The 16411-nt window shown below is 41.8% G+C and overlaps 1 protein-coding gene across 3 annotated transcripts in view; it reads left to right on the forward strand.

The window, feature by feature from the left end:
* LOC148030569 (uncharacterized) overlaps nucleotides 1-16411 on the forward strand; it is a 109388-nt gene that overhangs the window by 536 nt on the left and 92441 nt on the right. For all 3 annotated transcript variants that reach the window (XM_087687279.1, XM_087687281.1, XM_087687278.1), the window contains one exon: nucleotides 101-246. In XM_087687279.1, the coding sequence (XP_087543405.1) occupies nucleotides 101-246 (146 nt within the window). The remainder of the gene's footprint in view (nucleotides 1-100; nucleotides 247-16411) is intronic.

The raw sequence follows: 16411 nt of genomic DNA on the forward strand, positions 1-16411 counted from the left end.
TTGCACAATTCACCAGAATGCAAATGCTACTGTCCCTTTCAGAACAAACAGGTTACACCCAGGATGATCTTACCCTTGGCACTGTTCCTATGAAATCCAGGCATACAACAGTAACAGCTTGAGGGAGATGTATTCAGATCGAATTGCTTCCAGTGGGACAGGCACCAATAGAAAACGGTCGGTCAAAGACAGGCTTGGGGTTATACAAAATAAAGACGAGTTTTCACAACAGGATCAGAACAAACGGTACAGTTTCATTTCTCTGAATGCACAATTCTCAACATATCTAATACTTTGCCTGTGTATGTCTATGTTCTTATTGCACATGATGTTTATGGAGTGATTGATCAGGGATGCACGAGTTTGATTGCAAAAGTAGTGGCCTATTTGATTTGTTCTGACTTATGCAATTGCTATGTATTAATGAGCGAGTTTTGTTAGAATTCGTAGATTTGGGAAACCTATTGAATTAAGTAGGATTTTGAGGCAAACAGATGGCCATCAAACATAAAAGACAGATTGACCATGTGAGAAAAAGTTATTTACCTAGATGATACAAGCTGCATACAATCATGATGATATGAGTTGCACGGAATATATCACAAAGAGGCCTATGCTGTTATCCTGAGCCTGCAGGCTGGGCTGATGACGTATGCCTGCAAGCAGCAAGCATGTTATTTTGGAAGCAATAAGAGAAGTGGTTACAGGCTGATGGTGGAGAGAATACTGATGAGCTTCTTTGTAGGCCCTGATGGAGGGATGACCTGAATTTATGGACAACCTTCACATTATTGTACATAAGCTGTTTGGCAGAAAGCATTGCATAACACATGTGTGTAAAGTTCCTGAATTAAACTCTGAAACACTGGTTGGACAGAGTGGAACAACGCGGATGGGTTTGCTTATGGTTCTTACCTTCTTGTATACTAATGTGCAGGTACATCTTTTCTCAACTTTTGTCAGATATGAATGTATGCATATGTTCGATCCAAAGTAGCAATGCAGACAAGATGGGGTGCCCACCATTTGGAGCTTGATCATGATCAGATGTGGCACAAACAATGCAAGGAACTCTTCCCTGGAGTGTATTCTTTTCTACCATGACTGGTAGAAGTAACACAACCTTTTCAACTGAGTGAAAATGGTTGGTGCGTTTAGGTTCCACCGATATGCAGATGGCAGGCACAAGATGCTGGCAGCAGATGATCATAAAGACCTAGCATGTTTTACTTTGTTGAGTAGTTGTCATGATCAAGCCTGTGTTCAATGGAGAACATTTAAACAAGTTGTTTTCGTTCAACAAAAAAGGAGATCACTGAAAGCAACTGTCCAGCCGATATGTCTACTTGTGCCATGGACTTGGATGGTCCTTTGCTGGGTGGAGCCAATGCTTGTGGTGGAGGTTTGTGAAAGTAGGACAACACAACTGTGAGCATGTGGTTGAAGGAGCGCACGTTGGAGTGTTTGTGGCTGAGTGAGACCAAGTGAAGATTGATGCGAACTGATCAAGGGAGTGTCTTGGATTTGGTAGGGATGTGTTTGTGGATTTAGAGTATGGGAAATGAGTTGCAGATTTGGAACCTAGTGGCTTATAGTTGATATTGGAACCAACTCTTGTTGATTGGAGTTAGACAATTCCAAGATTTTCATCTCTTCTCTACAATACTAGTACAATGAAGTTTTCCTCCAACCATTTAGGCTTTGCAACACATATGGCAATGGAGATGACATGCATGGAGGCAGTATAACTTTTGCTATTTCTTTTCAACAAAGCCAAACAAGTTCTTCTTGATTGATTCTCTGCTAGCTCCAAGAAGAGGGTTCCATCTTGAGGAGGTGCACAAACATTGATTGACCTCATGCATTTGGTGGTTCTAGATTGGTAGACGAAGTTGTAGTGCTATGGGTACTAGCATTGGTCAAAGGGCAGCTTGTTGAGCCAAAAAATGCATTACAAACTAATTAGCTCTTAATTACAGCCCTGAAACTTGACTGAACTTTCCTAAAGAGTGTCTATGTCCCATAAGCTAAACCCTAATTTGGGAGGATCCACATCTATAAATAGGAGGTTGCCCTTCCACTTAGCCTATTTCAATCATTCATTGCAAGTTCTCCTCCAGTTGGCGCCTACTTCTCCATCGTTGTCTACACCCCTCCATGGTTGATACCTTAATTTGTGGTGGTGACCAGCCTCCCATCAGCTCCTAGCGAACAGTCTTCGGCCTCATGACATTGCATTTGTTGCAGATGTTAGCTTTCCAGCCTGTCCACATTGTTTCCAGCCATTGCCATCAAGAAGAGAGTCTCCAGATCTTTGCATTTCAATGCTGCCAGCTCATCTGTAGCCTGCATTTGCAGTCTATAGCAGTCGCCTACTCCTCCAGGGGCAGCTGACAGCTGCATTTTGTAGCCAGCTTCTGTTGCCTTCATCCTCCTAACTTTTCCTAGCTTGCTTCCCATTGTTCTGAGCTGCCATTGTCATGTTCAGCGTGATCAAGACTCCCAAATTTGCGTTTCAAGCTGCTGATCACATTCCAGGGCTGCCTGCTGTGTTTCAAGTCATATAGAGTACAACACACTTTTCAACTCATCCCTTTGATTTATTCATCTTATGTGTTCATTGTCTCTTAGTTAGTTTTCACCTTTTATTTCTATTATCACATTGTGTTAGGAGGATGTGAAATTTTATTGCTTTGCTTAGCATTTGATTCAAAGTTAATCAAATGTGCTAAAGTGACTTGTCATGGTGCGGGACCGAAGACGCCAAAGTATCAATTGATGCTAAAGGCAAAAGTTGTAGTAAGTTATGTTTGACAAGTGCTAGGTGGTGTATAGTGCTAGATTTTGGCCTAGTCCGATTTATTGACCACTAATGTTAGTGGTAACATTAGAGACTAGGCATTAATTAATTAATTAATGTTGGCCTAAGAGCTAATGATTGCTTAGGAATACTTGGAAGACCAATTGCCCTAGCCAATTTAATTATTGGCTAATGAAATTATTTGTTTGGACACTAGAATAATAATTAAATTAGTTATTAGAATTAATATTTTAAAAATTAATTTAATCAGTTGAATAATGCTGAAAAATGGGATTAGAAGGCTGTCACTTGGCAAAACTTACTCATGCAAGTGAAAAACACTTTTTGAGGATTTGGTGGATATCTATTTCAACCATTGTGAGAGAGAATAAGGCTATTAGAGAGCAGGGAGATGCTGCTGATGTGATTTGTAGCCACCAGGGGCCAATCCTATAGTAGGTGACAGTAGTTTGGAGCCTTTGAGGTGTAGATGACAACAACCCAAGGTTCTTCTGATGCAGGTGATAGTATATAGGAGGGGACAATAGTCTTTATGGTGGTTTTAAGTTGTAGGTGACAACTTCCATGATTGTTTGAGCACGGCAACAGTAGTGAAACTTTGAAATTTCTCTCTATAGCATTCTCTCTCATCCTATAACCTTCTCTCAAGTTATCTTAGCAAAATCCAACCATTTGAGTTATCAGAGTTGGAGATATTGGAAAATCTCTGATTTAAATTCTAATTTACAGTAGAAATTAGGATTTGACAGCCATCTCGGGATGTCTGCTCAGAATTGAGGGTCTAAGACTCGAATTCCAATAACTGAAATCAAAGAATTTTAGGGAGATCCAAGAGGTCAGCTAGCCCATATCAAATTTGGAGCTTAATTTGTCTTTCAAGGAGTAAGGTGAAGGCCAATCCCCAAGCAAACCAAGGGACAAATTGGTTTGAAAGCTTGTTGGTTAATTTTGATAGTAGAAGGCACTTGGATTAGCGGAGGAGATGCGATAATCCCAGTGTTAGGAGATATGTTAGTTCATGGCTGAGCCTGTGCATGTGTTTTAGTAGTCTAGGACACTAGTTTATTTCCTAGAATATTTAAGCATTTTATGATGGCTATTTTAGCATTTTATGCTAGCCCCGACCCGAGATAATTTATGGCATTATTTTTGCCTATTTATTCAGGCAGTTCCACAGTCATTATGCATCATCTGTCACTCATCATCTCACAAGTTCTGGTGGAGGGAGAGGTTATTATGAATACATTGTACAGGAGGGGAGTTGATAATATCTTAAGAAGGTGTGTTCCTGAGTTTGAGCAACCAGCAGTGTTACATGAAGCTCATGCCTGACTATCAGGAGGTCATTTCTCTGGAGAGATTACAAGCAGGAAAATACTACAAGTAGGGTTATGGTGGCCTACTGTGTTGAAAGATGCTCATCAGTATGCCAAAGAATGTTTGCAGTGTCTCAAGGAAGGTCAACCACTTGACAGGGATAGGATGTAAGATCATTTTGTGTTGCCACTTGAGCCATTTCAAAAGTGGGGCATTGACTTTGTTGGTCCCATTAAACCAGCTGTAAAAAGGACAGGTAACACATACATTTTAGTTTGTACTAATTATGCTACTAAGTGGGTTGAAGCTCAGGCATTAAAGGATAATAAGGCAGCAAGTGTGGTAAAGTTTTTGTACTCTAATGTTATGACCAGATTTGGCTATCTGATTGAGTTGATCAGTGATCGGGGGAAGCATTTCCTGATTCAAGTGATCAGAGAACTGACTATCAGGCACGTATTTTGAAGAAAATTGTTGAAGACAATCGGGAAGATTGGGATATTAAACTTGATTCAGTATTGTGGGCTTTCTGGACAGCATATAAAGTTGCAACCGGACTTACACCTTTCAAGTAGGTGTGAGTGCCTTCACAGTTGGTGGCTCACATTGGTTTTGTACAATCTTATATCTTGGTATATGGATTCCATTTCCTAAGCCTCTCTTTGCTTCCGAGTTCTTTGTGTAGTGTTCTTTTTTTTGTAGTGTTTCTCTTTTCTTTGTCTCTCGTGTTCAGTAGTCTATTACAATAGTTTTCCATGCACCCATCACTGCATCCACTTCTAACATGGTATCAGATTGCAGGATCATTGTTCTTACTGCTGTTTTACAAAATTGACTTTTTGTTTGCTGGTTTACACAATTTCAGGTTTGAGTTTTGACTTTTCGTTTGCTTTTTGGACCTGTTCTGATTGCTGTGACTGATTTATAGCTTGGATAACCATCCTCTGCTAATTTTTAGCCTGTTTTTCTGCTATTTTCTCAGCATTTTGCAGTTTTCCATTTGTGTTTAGAGACTCTTGGGGCTGTTTTAAGGTTGGGGACCTGTTATTGACCCTTCCACATTTGCATTTTGGGGATAGCAGGGTGCGGCAACATGTTTTTTTGCAAGTCAACTGCATTTAATGTAGCTACTATTTGCATTTTCTTGATCAATATTTGCGTTGTGTCTTTTCCCTTCTATGTAGGGCTAGGGATAGGCTTCAAGCTATTTTTTGGCTGTGTTTGGTCCGTATTTTTTTGTTGTGATACTCTACTCAATTTTATAGAGGGTTCATGTGCATCCGGTTGTTGTGTCTCATTACTACAGTGTGGTTACTGTTGCTTTTTTCTTTATGTGCTTTTCTTCCTGCAAAGAACTCATGCAATCCTTGTGAGTTTGCATTTTCGGCATCCTTTTCTCCTTGAAGATCACTTGTCTTTTTTCATCCTCTCTGTATCTCTCTTCTTATGGCTCCTTCGGCATCTCCTCTTGATGGTCCACATGTAGACCTTATTTACTCATCTACCAATGTTATGTTGGAGACTTGCTGCATTCAATTTCAGGTTTTTATGAGGATGCTATCTCTTGGTACTTCAGATGTTATAGTTTCAGAGAGGGGTGATATATGAAAGAAGAAGAGGAAGTCATCATGCTCTTCTTGTGGCCAGAAGAGACATCTTTGGAAGGATTGCATGCCATTAGCAGCTTTACGACAAGAGCAAGAGTAGTCGGTGATGAAGGGTGATAACTCTCTCGGTGAGTCTTTCTCATCTCCAGGTCTAGGTTTAGGCTCTCTTGCTATGTGGCCCTAGCGATGGTTGCAGGGGCCTTCCTTCTAGATTGCTAGTACAGATGATGCAGTCATCCCTCACAACTCTCTAGTGCTAGGGAGGGAGTATGAGAGGGTGGTGAGATGGAATTGGTACATCTCATCTATATAGGTAAATAGGTATATAGGTTTCCAAGAGGGGTTTTTCTAATGCATCGTCGACCAAAGTTTGATAGGTTCAAATCTTGGAGTTGGGATTGATATCTAGAGGCATAATGAGCCGGTTCTTTGACAAAGAGCAAGATTGGCTCCTAGTTTGAGCTTACGTAAGGGGATACTTTGGTAGTCTAGCCAAGGCGGGGAATTCATGGTCACATATATTCAAAGGTATTTTTAACATGATGGTCTTGTATGCTATTGTGAGACATTGTTGATAGGTATTGAGAGTTGCTATGATTCTTCTCTGTTTCAAGAGTTGATACGATTGACATCGATATCAAGATCTCTTTGAGACACCTTGATGGTGGCTTGTGCACCCACTGCTTGGGTATCCATGGTTCTACTTTGTTGGTCCTTGTTGTATATACTATGATCTTCTTGGATACAGTGGTAGATGATTTGATCTAACACTAATTACAACAAGCACAAAATTCACACAAACTGAAAATACAAATGTCACCACTTGGTATTGGGACAATGAATACTCGATTGGTTCCAAAAATTGGTGCCCCTTGTCGTATTTCTTTAACTTGCATTGTAATACGTAGAGATTGCTCTGATCTCCTTCGCTCTTCAATGCCTCTTACTGTCATTTATGACCAGCAAGTCTTTTTATCAAATTTACCCCTTGATCTTACAAGGGATTGGTCTCTAATTGACCCTTGGCTAGTCAAAATGAACCCCAAATCCAATTGATATAACTAGCTTCTTGAAATTTGTGGCAATGTCTTAAATTGCAGCTGTTGATTTCAAGTACTAAGCCCTTCAGTTTCCTAGTATTGGACTTGAGGTGGCTGCTAATCCCTAATTTTTGCTGTGAACTAAGACAATAGCAAAAACACAAGTGCTCTTTACCAAGGCTTGAAAATGGCTGAAATTTATGGAGGGATTTTTGGTAGAGGAGAGAGAAAATATTTAATTTCTATTGTGAGAAAGTGCTCAAATTTGCTATTGCCTTGCAAGAAGTGACCAAATGATTGCAATCCACTACCAATAGAAGTCTCACAGGTAGCCACCCTTATGGGACCCAAACTTCTTGTCATTTGCTTGGTGATAGCCTATAGGGGCTGTCACTTGGCTCCAATGGCCTCCTAATCAATTGGTAGAAGCACTTTGATTGTCTCTAGTGGTGGTTGGACTGATCATCAATGGTTGGAAAATTGCAGTAATAATTCTCTCTTCTGCTCTCCCATTAGTTGCAGGTTTTCTTGGAGAGAGAGAGAGAGTTGGTGCTAGCGCCCCAACAATCGATGACTCACTATTGTATCTGTACCATCTTGTCTTGGTATATGGATTCCATTTCCTGAGTATTTTCTTTGAGTTTTTTTGCAGTGCTCATTTTTCTTCATAGTCTCTCTCTTGAAACGTTCCCCTAGAATCCAACCTACACATGAGACATGATGCAAGTCAAACTCACAATGAAAGGGATTGGACATCGGACTTACTTTCCAACCATAGAGCTAAATGGGCTCACCCCTGAGCTTGGGTGCTAGTAGCACGTTGGGTCATGATCTCATCCCAGGGGTTTCTTAGAGATTGGCATTCCCTGGATACAGTTTCAGATCTGAGCAGTTTGACAACAGTTTCTCCAGGTAGTCCACGTGGCAGTCAGTCCATACAACAGGCGTCAAGGAGCGTAGGTGCCATGTGGCATAGTCGGCCAGTTTGCTGCAGTTGGACAGTGTAGGTTGGACAGCTGCTGTCCATTCGGCTGCATTAAATGTAGTCAACCTGCATTATTTTTGGCATTTTTCTTGGCCTACTTATTGGCCCTGATTTCAGCAGTCTCAAACAGTTGTTTTCACAGATTTTAGGCTGCAGACCGTGGAGATTGCCCTCAGTTTTGACGGAGACTGAGATCTTCGAGGTGGAGATCTACGTAGATATTCTCTCTGCACGTATGTATATTTCTGCATCCTTATACAACATTCTTAACTGCAGATTTTCTGCGTTTCACTGTCTCTTTCTTTCTCTCTTCTCTCTCTGTTCACTCTTTGTCTTGGTCATTCGCTTCTGTATTGCTTCACTCTAACATGGTATCAGCGCATTGAAGGACTGACCTAGGGTGGACTCATTTGAAGAGGAGATTTCAGCGCGACACAAGGCTGCGTTTTTAGCGTTCAAGTGTGAGTAGGAGGGCTGCGCATCAGATTAAGGCTGAGGCAGGTGTGGGCGTGTGAATGGAGAAAATTTGTTGAAGCTGTTGCTGGTTTTTGCTGTTAGAGAAGGAAGAAGGCTGCGTTTTGGGCCTTCAACTGCAGACTTTACCTTTTCATTGCCTCCGACGGGTGGAGGAGTGGGACGAGCGAACAAGAGCCCTAGCAGGCTGTCTCCTCATAGTTAGAGAGGACAACTTTTTGTATTTTGTGCAGGCATTGTAGGTGAATATGTCTTTTGAGGCCGAGACCGAGTTTCAGGTGATCATGGATCAGAAGGTGCCCCTCTTACCGGCTCTTCCATTAGATCAAAAGCTCGATGGTGAGAATTATCACTTTTGGTGGGTCATGATGGTTGCCATTCTGGAGTCCTATGATTTGGCGGAGCTTGTTTTAGAGGCTATTCATTGTCCTTGTTCGCGAGACAAGTCCAGACTCTCTTTCAGTGATAAGGTGGAGTTGCCAAAGGTTTAGGCACATTGGGATAAACTCAATGCTCGCATTCACTCGTTTTTATTTCTCTCATGTACTACAATTGTTCTCTCTCATATTGAGCATTTGATGGTGGCTCAAGAGATATGGTTGGAGCTTGATCAAATGTACACAATCGGATGATTGTCATGAAGCGAGTTACTTTGGAAGTGCAGCATGCGGACCATGAGTGTCAACAAGTCATCTTCTATGTGGGAGTATATCAACAAGTTGTGGCAGCTTCAGATGTAGGTTTAAAATACAGGAAATGTTGGGAATAAAGGGCCATCGTGCCTTTTATATGTACACGGATGTGAACATACCCTTAGCACATTTGTACTTTCATATATATCTATCTAAAACCTAAAGAGGTACACTAGTCTTTGTACCGAACATCAAAGGTGTCGTGCTCACTCTCCTTTCTACTGCTCTTTACTCTTTGTGTGTGTTATCCGGCGCATTCACTCTGAGCTCCATCAGGCTCCATCAAATTGGTATCAGAGCACAAGGAGTGTATACTTCTTGAAGGTGGACAGGCACAAGCTAGTCAGGTGACCTCAAGTGAGAGGTGTCGGCATTAGTATAGTTAGTGTTCAGTAGGTGCAAGTTAGTGCAAGGTCAACGCGGTTGACGGGGGGTGAGACGAAGATTGCACGATGGTTCAGGCGGGCTGTTGGAGAGTAGGCGACAGGCGACAGGGGGTCACGCGGGACTTGCACGTGACCAGGACTAGACAGCGGATGGGATGGGCTGTGACGAGCGCTTTGACAGGACAAGGTTGCGACGTGTTCGATAGGTCACTTGTGACTAGACGGGCCACGGGTCACGAACCGGGAGTCAAATCTTTGTCATCTTTTTTAATATTTCAAATTTGTTCCCCTTCCACAACTGGGTGTTGGTGTACACATGCACAGTGTGCAAGCCTAACCTGAAAAAATTGGGGCTTTTCCCGGGTTTGGGGACTTTAATGTAGAACTGGACAATCTGACTTAAAATTGGTGCACATTTGCTCGGGAATTTTGGGGCTTTTCACATTTTAGTGAAAATTTTTCAATTTCATTGAATTTTGTGCACACCGAACCCAAGAAATTTGGGGATTTTTCTAGATTTGATGCGAGCAACACACAACAATGATATTTATCTCATAAATTGCAGGAATTTTTAACATTTTGCCTTCGACATTTGGGGCTTTTCATGTACATGCAAGAATTGGGCTGAAATTTACCCAATTTCTTGACATTGATGCACATTGAACCCCGTGCAATTTGGGGATTTTGCTGTTTGGGCGAAATTTGTGCACCATTTGGTCATTTTATGTACATGCGGGTTTAATTCCATGCAATTTGGACATCTAGCACTTGGAAAAATTTGGGGGTTTTGCTGAAATTGCTCTATTTTGGCAAAATTGGCCTATTCTTGTTCAAAAAGGAGAGAGAGAGAAAGGGAGAAACTCCATATCCATGAGCCTTCAGGCTTCCAAGTTCATTTCTTCATATTCCACACTCTAAACTGAAAAGCACACACACAACAAGATAAAGTGACCTAGTGTAAATGTAGACTAGACTGACTAACTCTAGTCAGGTCACTAACTGACTACTAACCCGACTTATTTAATGTAGTCACATGTAGACAGCTGTACACACTAGCTGTCATAGACGTCGGTCATAGATGAAGACACACTGACGGTGAGCTTGATTTCTAACAATTCTATGCATGTCAGTGAGACTGTGCAGATGTATGGCTGATGTTTTGAGCACAAAAATTTTGGGGCTTTTGACTGTGCGTGTCAAATTTTGTGCTCGTGGGTGCATGTACAACAGAAATTGCAGCTAAGATTTGGGACTTCTCATGTAATGTGACGTATTTGTCCTTGGAACAGTTGTAATCAGTTGTGGAGTGTTGTAGCACAAGGTTTAGTGCTTCTGAAGATTTATTTGCAGTTCTGAAATTTGTGCTTTTACATGGTTATTTATTGCTGGTTGGTACTTGTTTGTACCTTGGTCACTTATGTGACAGTTTGGGCCTGCATTTGCTGAATTTGTTGGTCACATTTGGGCTGAAAATCATGGCTGGCAGCAGTGACAGCAGTCATCTCATGCATATTAAGAAGCTTGAAGGAGCACATAACTTTGCAGTTTGGCAAAAATAGTGCTATAATATCTTGTTGTAGAAGAAGCAAGCAAGGCCTATTGAGACCAAAGGGGCAAAGCCCACAGATATGGAACGGGAAGACTGGGATGAGTTAAATGAGCTTGCACGCTCTACCATCGAGCTATTGATTTCTGATACCTTGCTGTTTAACATTGAAGGTTTGGATTCTGCATATGCTATTTGGACTCGATTGGAAGAACTGTATGCCCAGAAGAGTGCCACAAGCAATGTTTACGGGTATAGCAATGTCTACTCACTTGAGTGAGTTTAACTCCATTTTCAGCCAGCTGGTTGCCCTGGAGTTTAAGATTGATGAAGAATTTAAGGCTACGTTCTTGCTTTGCACTTTGCTAGAGAGTTGGGATACATTCAGGACTGCTATCGGCAATTCTAATGCGATGCTTTCGTATGTTGATGTAAAGAGTGCTCTACTCATGGAAGAAATGAATCGGCACAACAATGCATCCAGTAAGTCTTCCAGTGCTTTGCATACTAGGGGCAGATCACAGCAGAAAGGCAAATCTGATAGCAAGGGATGCAATAAATCACGTGGTAAGGATGTTGAATGCCATCATTGTGGCAAGAAGGGTCACTTTAAACGTGGCTGCGTATGAATCGAAGCATATATGATAAAATCCATACTATGCTGTCTCATGTTGCATTACCCCATGGCTTTTGGGCAGAGGCTGTTATGACAACTGTTCACTTGATTAATCGGTCATCGAATAGGTTTTTGGGGGGAGGAAATCCCTCAAGAAGCGTGGTCGAGCAAGCCACCTTCATATGCTCACCTGAAAGTGTTTGGTTGCGAGGCTTTTTTGCACATTCGTAAAGAAGAACGCAACAAACTTGAGCTAAAGTCCTGTAAATGCATTTTCCTAGGATATGATGACGAGAATGAAATGTTGTATAGATTGTGGGGTCTCGAGAAAAGGAAAATAGTACCCAGCAATGATGTTATCTTCTGGGAAGATCACATGTATCAACAACTAGAAAAGATTGAGGAGGTCTGTAGGGTTGTATTCCGGGAAGAAATACCTTTTGGACAGCAAAATGTGCCCGCTGTACAGCAGCAAATACTTGCTGTAAATGAACTTGCAAATGCAAAAAATAATGCTGGAAATGGTCAGTCAGCCATTGATAATGATGAGCCATTGGATGTGCAGGAACAGCCAGGACAACAAGCCATTAATGCTGATTTGCAGGCTGAAATGCTAGGACAGCAAGCTGAGAACATGGAAATTTGCATGCTCAACAGCTAGCAAACAATGATCATTGGGTTAGGAGAACGTCTAGGGCTACCAGACAACCTGGTAGATTCGTTCTTGGTGCAAACAATGTGGTTGATTATGTCATGTTGACGTACTGTGGTGAACCGTCTTGCTTCAAGGAAGCAATGGATAGATAGGAACAACAAGAAATGGTTTAAAGCCATGTTGTCAAAGATGGAATCTCTTGAGAAAAATGGCACTTGGGACTTGGTGTAGTTGCCTAAAGAGCAAAAAACCCTTTCATGCAAATGGGTTTACAAGATGAATGTCACTTCTGGTTTCTCGCCAAAGTACAAAGCAAGATTGGTTGCGAAGGGGTACAAGTAGGAATATGGAGTTGACTTTGATGAGATCTTCCCTCCTGTAGTTAAGATGACTACATTGAGAACCATTTTGGGCTTGGTTGCAGCTGAAGATATGGAGCTCATACAGATGGATGTAAAGATTGCATTCTTACATGGTGATCTGCATGAATATATATATATATATATATATATATATATATATATATATATATATATATATATATATATATATATATATATATATATATATATATATATAGGTTTGAGAAGATGGTATATGCAGCAACCTGAAGGGTTTGTGGCAAAAGGGAAAGAGAAGATGGTATGTAAACTCAAAAGGAGTTTGTATGGGCTGAAACAAGGACTAAGAGAATGGTATCATAAGTTTGATACATTTATGTAGTCTCAAGGTTTTGATAGAAGTCAAGTGGATCACTGCTTGTATACCAAGAAGGCAGCAGATGGCAGCTTGATTATCTTGGTTCTGTATGTAGATGACATGTTGATTGCTGGCAGGGATACTCATGCCTTGGACTCACTGAAGGTAAATCTTTATAGCAGCTTTAACATAAAGGATCTTGGTGATGTAAACTGCATTCTTGGCATGTGAATACTCAGAGATAGGTCAAAAGGATTACTCTATCTATCTCAGCAGGAGTATATCTCCAAGGTTTTGCAGCGTTTCAATATGAAAGGGGGGAAAACAATTGGGGTTTCATTGCCTCCATATGTGATACTCAGTGCAGAGGACAGCCCTACATCTGATGATGAGAAGGCTGAAATGGCCAAGATACCATATGCTTTAGCTGTTGGCAATTTGATGTATACTGTGGTTGCTACATGTCCCGACATTGCCTTTGCAGTGGGAATAGTTAGCAAATATATGGCAAACCTTGGTAAAAAGCATTGGGAAGTAGTGAAAGGTATTATGAGATACCGCAAAGGCACAAAGGATTTGTGCATCCGCTTTGAAAAGTAGAAGGCATCTGTCGTTGGCTTTACGGATGTAGACTATGCTGGTCATGCGGACTGCAGAAAGTCCACTTCTAGGTATGTGTTTACCTTCACAGGAGGAGCGGTCTCTTGGATCTCCAGGCTACAAAAGTGTGTTGCACTGTCCACTACAGAGGTAGAGTATGTGGTTGCCACTGAGGCATGCAAGGAGGCTTTATGGCTTTCACATTTGGTGGAAGAGCTTGGTATTATAGAGTTACATGTTTTCCATTGTGATAGTCAGAGTGCTATCATGCTAGCTCAGAATCTCGTCTTTCATGCAAAGATGAAGCACATATAGGTGAAGTATCACTTCATTAGAGATGTACTTGATAGCAAGAGCATTGAGCTTGTCAAAGTGCATACAGATGATAATCCTGCAGAACTTCTCACGAGGGGTCTTCCAACAGAGCGGTTTGCTTATTGCATCATCTCTCTTAAGGCACATTGCCTTTAGGTGGGAGGTTGTTGGGAATAAAGGGCCATTGTGCCTTTTATATGTGTATGGGTGTGAACACACCCTTAGCATATTTGTACTTTCATATATATCTATCTAAAACCTAAAGAGGTACACTAGTCTTTGTAACGAATATCAAAGGTATCATTCTCACTCTCCTTTCTACTGCTCTCTACTCTTTGTGTGTGTTATTTGGCGCGTTCACTTAGCTCCATCAGGGAAGGCGATCACTTTTGAAGACATGGCGATAACTCTTCTTTCTCAGTTAGTGCCCCATTTTAGTGGTTTTATTCCACCTTGATTGCGTCAGGGTGGTTTGAGACCCTTCGGTGGGAAGAGTTGGTTCCTATGGTCTTGGACCAAGAGGAGCAATCGAAAGGGATCAATGCTTGTAAATTTGAGGCCTTGGTTGGTCAGTCCTCTTAGAAAAAGGGGAATGATCAAAGAATAAGGAGGAGGACAAATCTAAGAAGGACAAAGAAAAGAAGTCTACTTGTCACATTTTTGGCAAAACAGGTCATTGGAAGAAAGATTTTCCTGACAAGGAGAAAAATGAGAAATCTTCAAAGGATTTCGGAGCGGTGGCTGCTCCCTTATCAACTGCTTTCCTCCATTTAGAGGTGGTTGAGGATTTGACCCTGATGGCTTTGATGTTGCGTTGACAGCCCCATACACTCGGGAGTGGATTGTTGACAGTGGTGCCTCTCGGCACAGGACTCCTTCAGTAGGTGTTGCTCATTTGCTACCTTTCATATGGCCAGATTCTCATTGGTGACAGTTCGTCTATTTCTATACAGGGATGGGGACACATGCATCTTATTCTAGGAGGATGAGGTGGTCCCCATATATGCGAGGCCCTTTATGTGCCACCCTTGGGGTACCATCTACTTTCGGTGCACAAGATTCGGTCTCTTAGTCGAATTTGATGAGGATTCTTTTCGGATTCTTGATCGTGGATTGAGATAGGTTTTTTCTTCAGGTTACGAGGAGAACATAGTCTACAAGTTGCGGTCTTTTTTTGCCTTGACTTGTCTTCTTTTTACCTCACAAACTTAGTTTGGGCTTTGGCATGCTCGGTTGCTCACTTCACTTATGATTACCTTCGGAAGGCATCAAAGCGACAACTTGTTTGAGGTTTGCCGGATGTTGTGGTGAGCCAGCAGCCTTGTGTATCCTGCATCCGTGGGAAACAGACTGTAATGCTGTTCCCAACAAGGCTTTGAGGTAGTCTTCAGCACCCTTGGAGCTTGTTTTTACTGATCTTTGTGGATGGATGAGGATGGAGTTCCTTTGAGGAAGCTTGTATTTCATGCTAATTGTGGATGATTACAGCAGGATGACATGGATTTATTTCTTGAAGCTGAAGTTGGAGGCTTTCTCCAACTTTAAGGATTGGTTGCTCTTTGTGGAGAACCGATCAGGCCGGAAGCTGAAGACCTTATGATTAGATAAGGGTGGAGAATTTGTTTCTAATGAGTTTGCTTGTTTTTGTGTAGATCGTGGTATTCTCTAGGAGTTTGCCAATACAAACACCCCTCAGGAGAATGGCATCTCGGAGTGGAAGAATCGCAAAGTGATCAAGATAGCCCGTCCATGATGGAGCATCATCAGACACCTTAGTCTCTATGGGCGGAGGTTTTGGCTACTACAATTCACATCCTTAATCGTTCCCTTGCTTCCTCTATTGTTGGCATGACTTCATATGAGACATACTTTGGGTCTAAGCCAGATGTTTCTTATTTCAGGGTTTTTGGGTGTGATGCCTATATTCACATCCCAAAGACATAGCGTGTCAAATTTGAAGCAGTTTCGAAATGATAGGTGTTTGTGGGCTATAGCTCGTAGTCTCAAGGCTATTGATTGTATAATCCTGTTAAGCGGGATGTCTACACAAGCTGTGATGTTCTGTTTGTGGAAGTTTCAGCCTTAGAGGGGGTGAGGAACACCTTGTTCTTGGAGATCCTAGTGATAGTTGGGCGCCGACAATTGTTTCTTAGGAGCCTGTGCCTCTTGAGGACTCTTCTTTAAATGAGGAGCTTCGTTCTTAGCTATCGGACTCACCGATTGCTCCCCCACCATCGATGGATCTTCCCAAAACTTTAATAGATGGAGAGTGACGAGGCGAGCTCCGACCTTTTCCTTGTTGGGCTCATGACACTCTTTGTGATGTAGGGATTGAGGGAGTCCTTGAGGAGTGGCAGCCGCAAGATGGCCTGTGGCATTCTCGAAGGAACCATTGAGCTTGTTTCATTTTTGGCATTTTTCCTAGCCTATTTATTGGCCCTAATTTCAGTAGCCTGCTAGTCTCCAATGATTGTTTTTACATTTCAAGCCGCAGACCGTGGAGACTGCCCTCAGGGCCGACGGAGATTGAGATCTTCAAGGTTGAGACATTCGCAAATATTCCCTCCGCACCAGCGTATATTTTTGCATCCTTATACAACATTCTTCACTGTAGATTTTTTTCATTTTACTCTCTCTCTCTCTCTCTCTCTCTCGTCT

The sequence above is a fragment of the Lygodium microphyllum genome, chromosome 10 (genome assembly GCF_053477565.2).
Source record: "Lygodium microphyllum isolate KBCC chromosome 10, Lygodium_microphyllum_v1.1.10, whole genome shotgun sequence".
Lineage (NCBI taxonomy): Eukaryota > Viridiplantae > Streptophyta > Polypodiopsida > Schizaeales > Lygodiaceae > Lygodium > Lygodium microphyllum.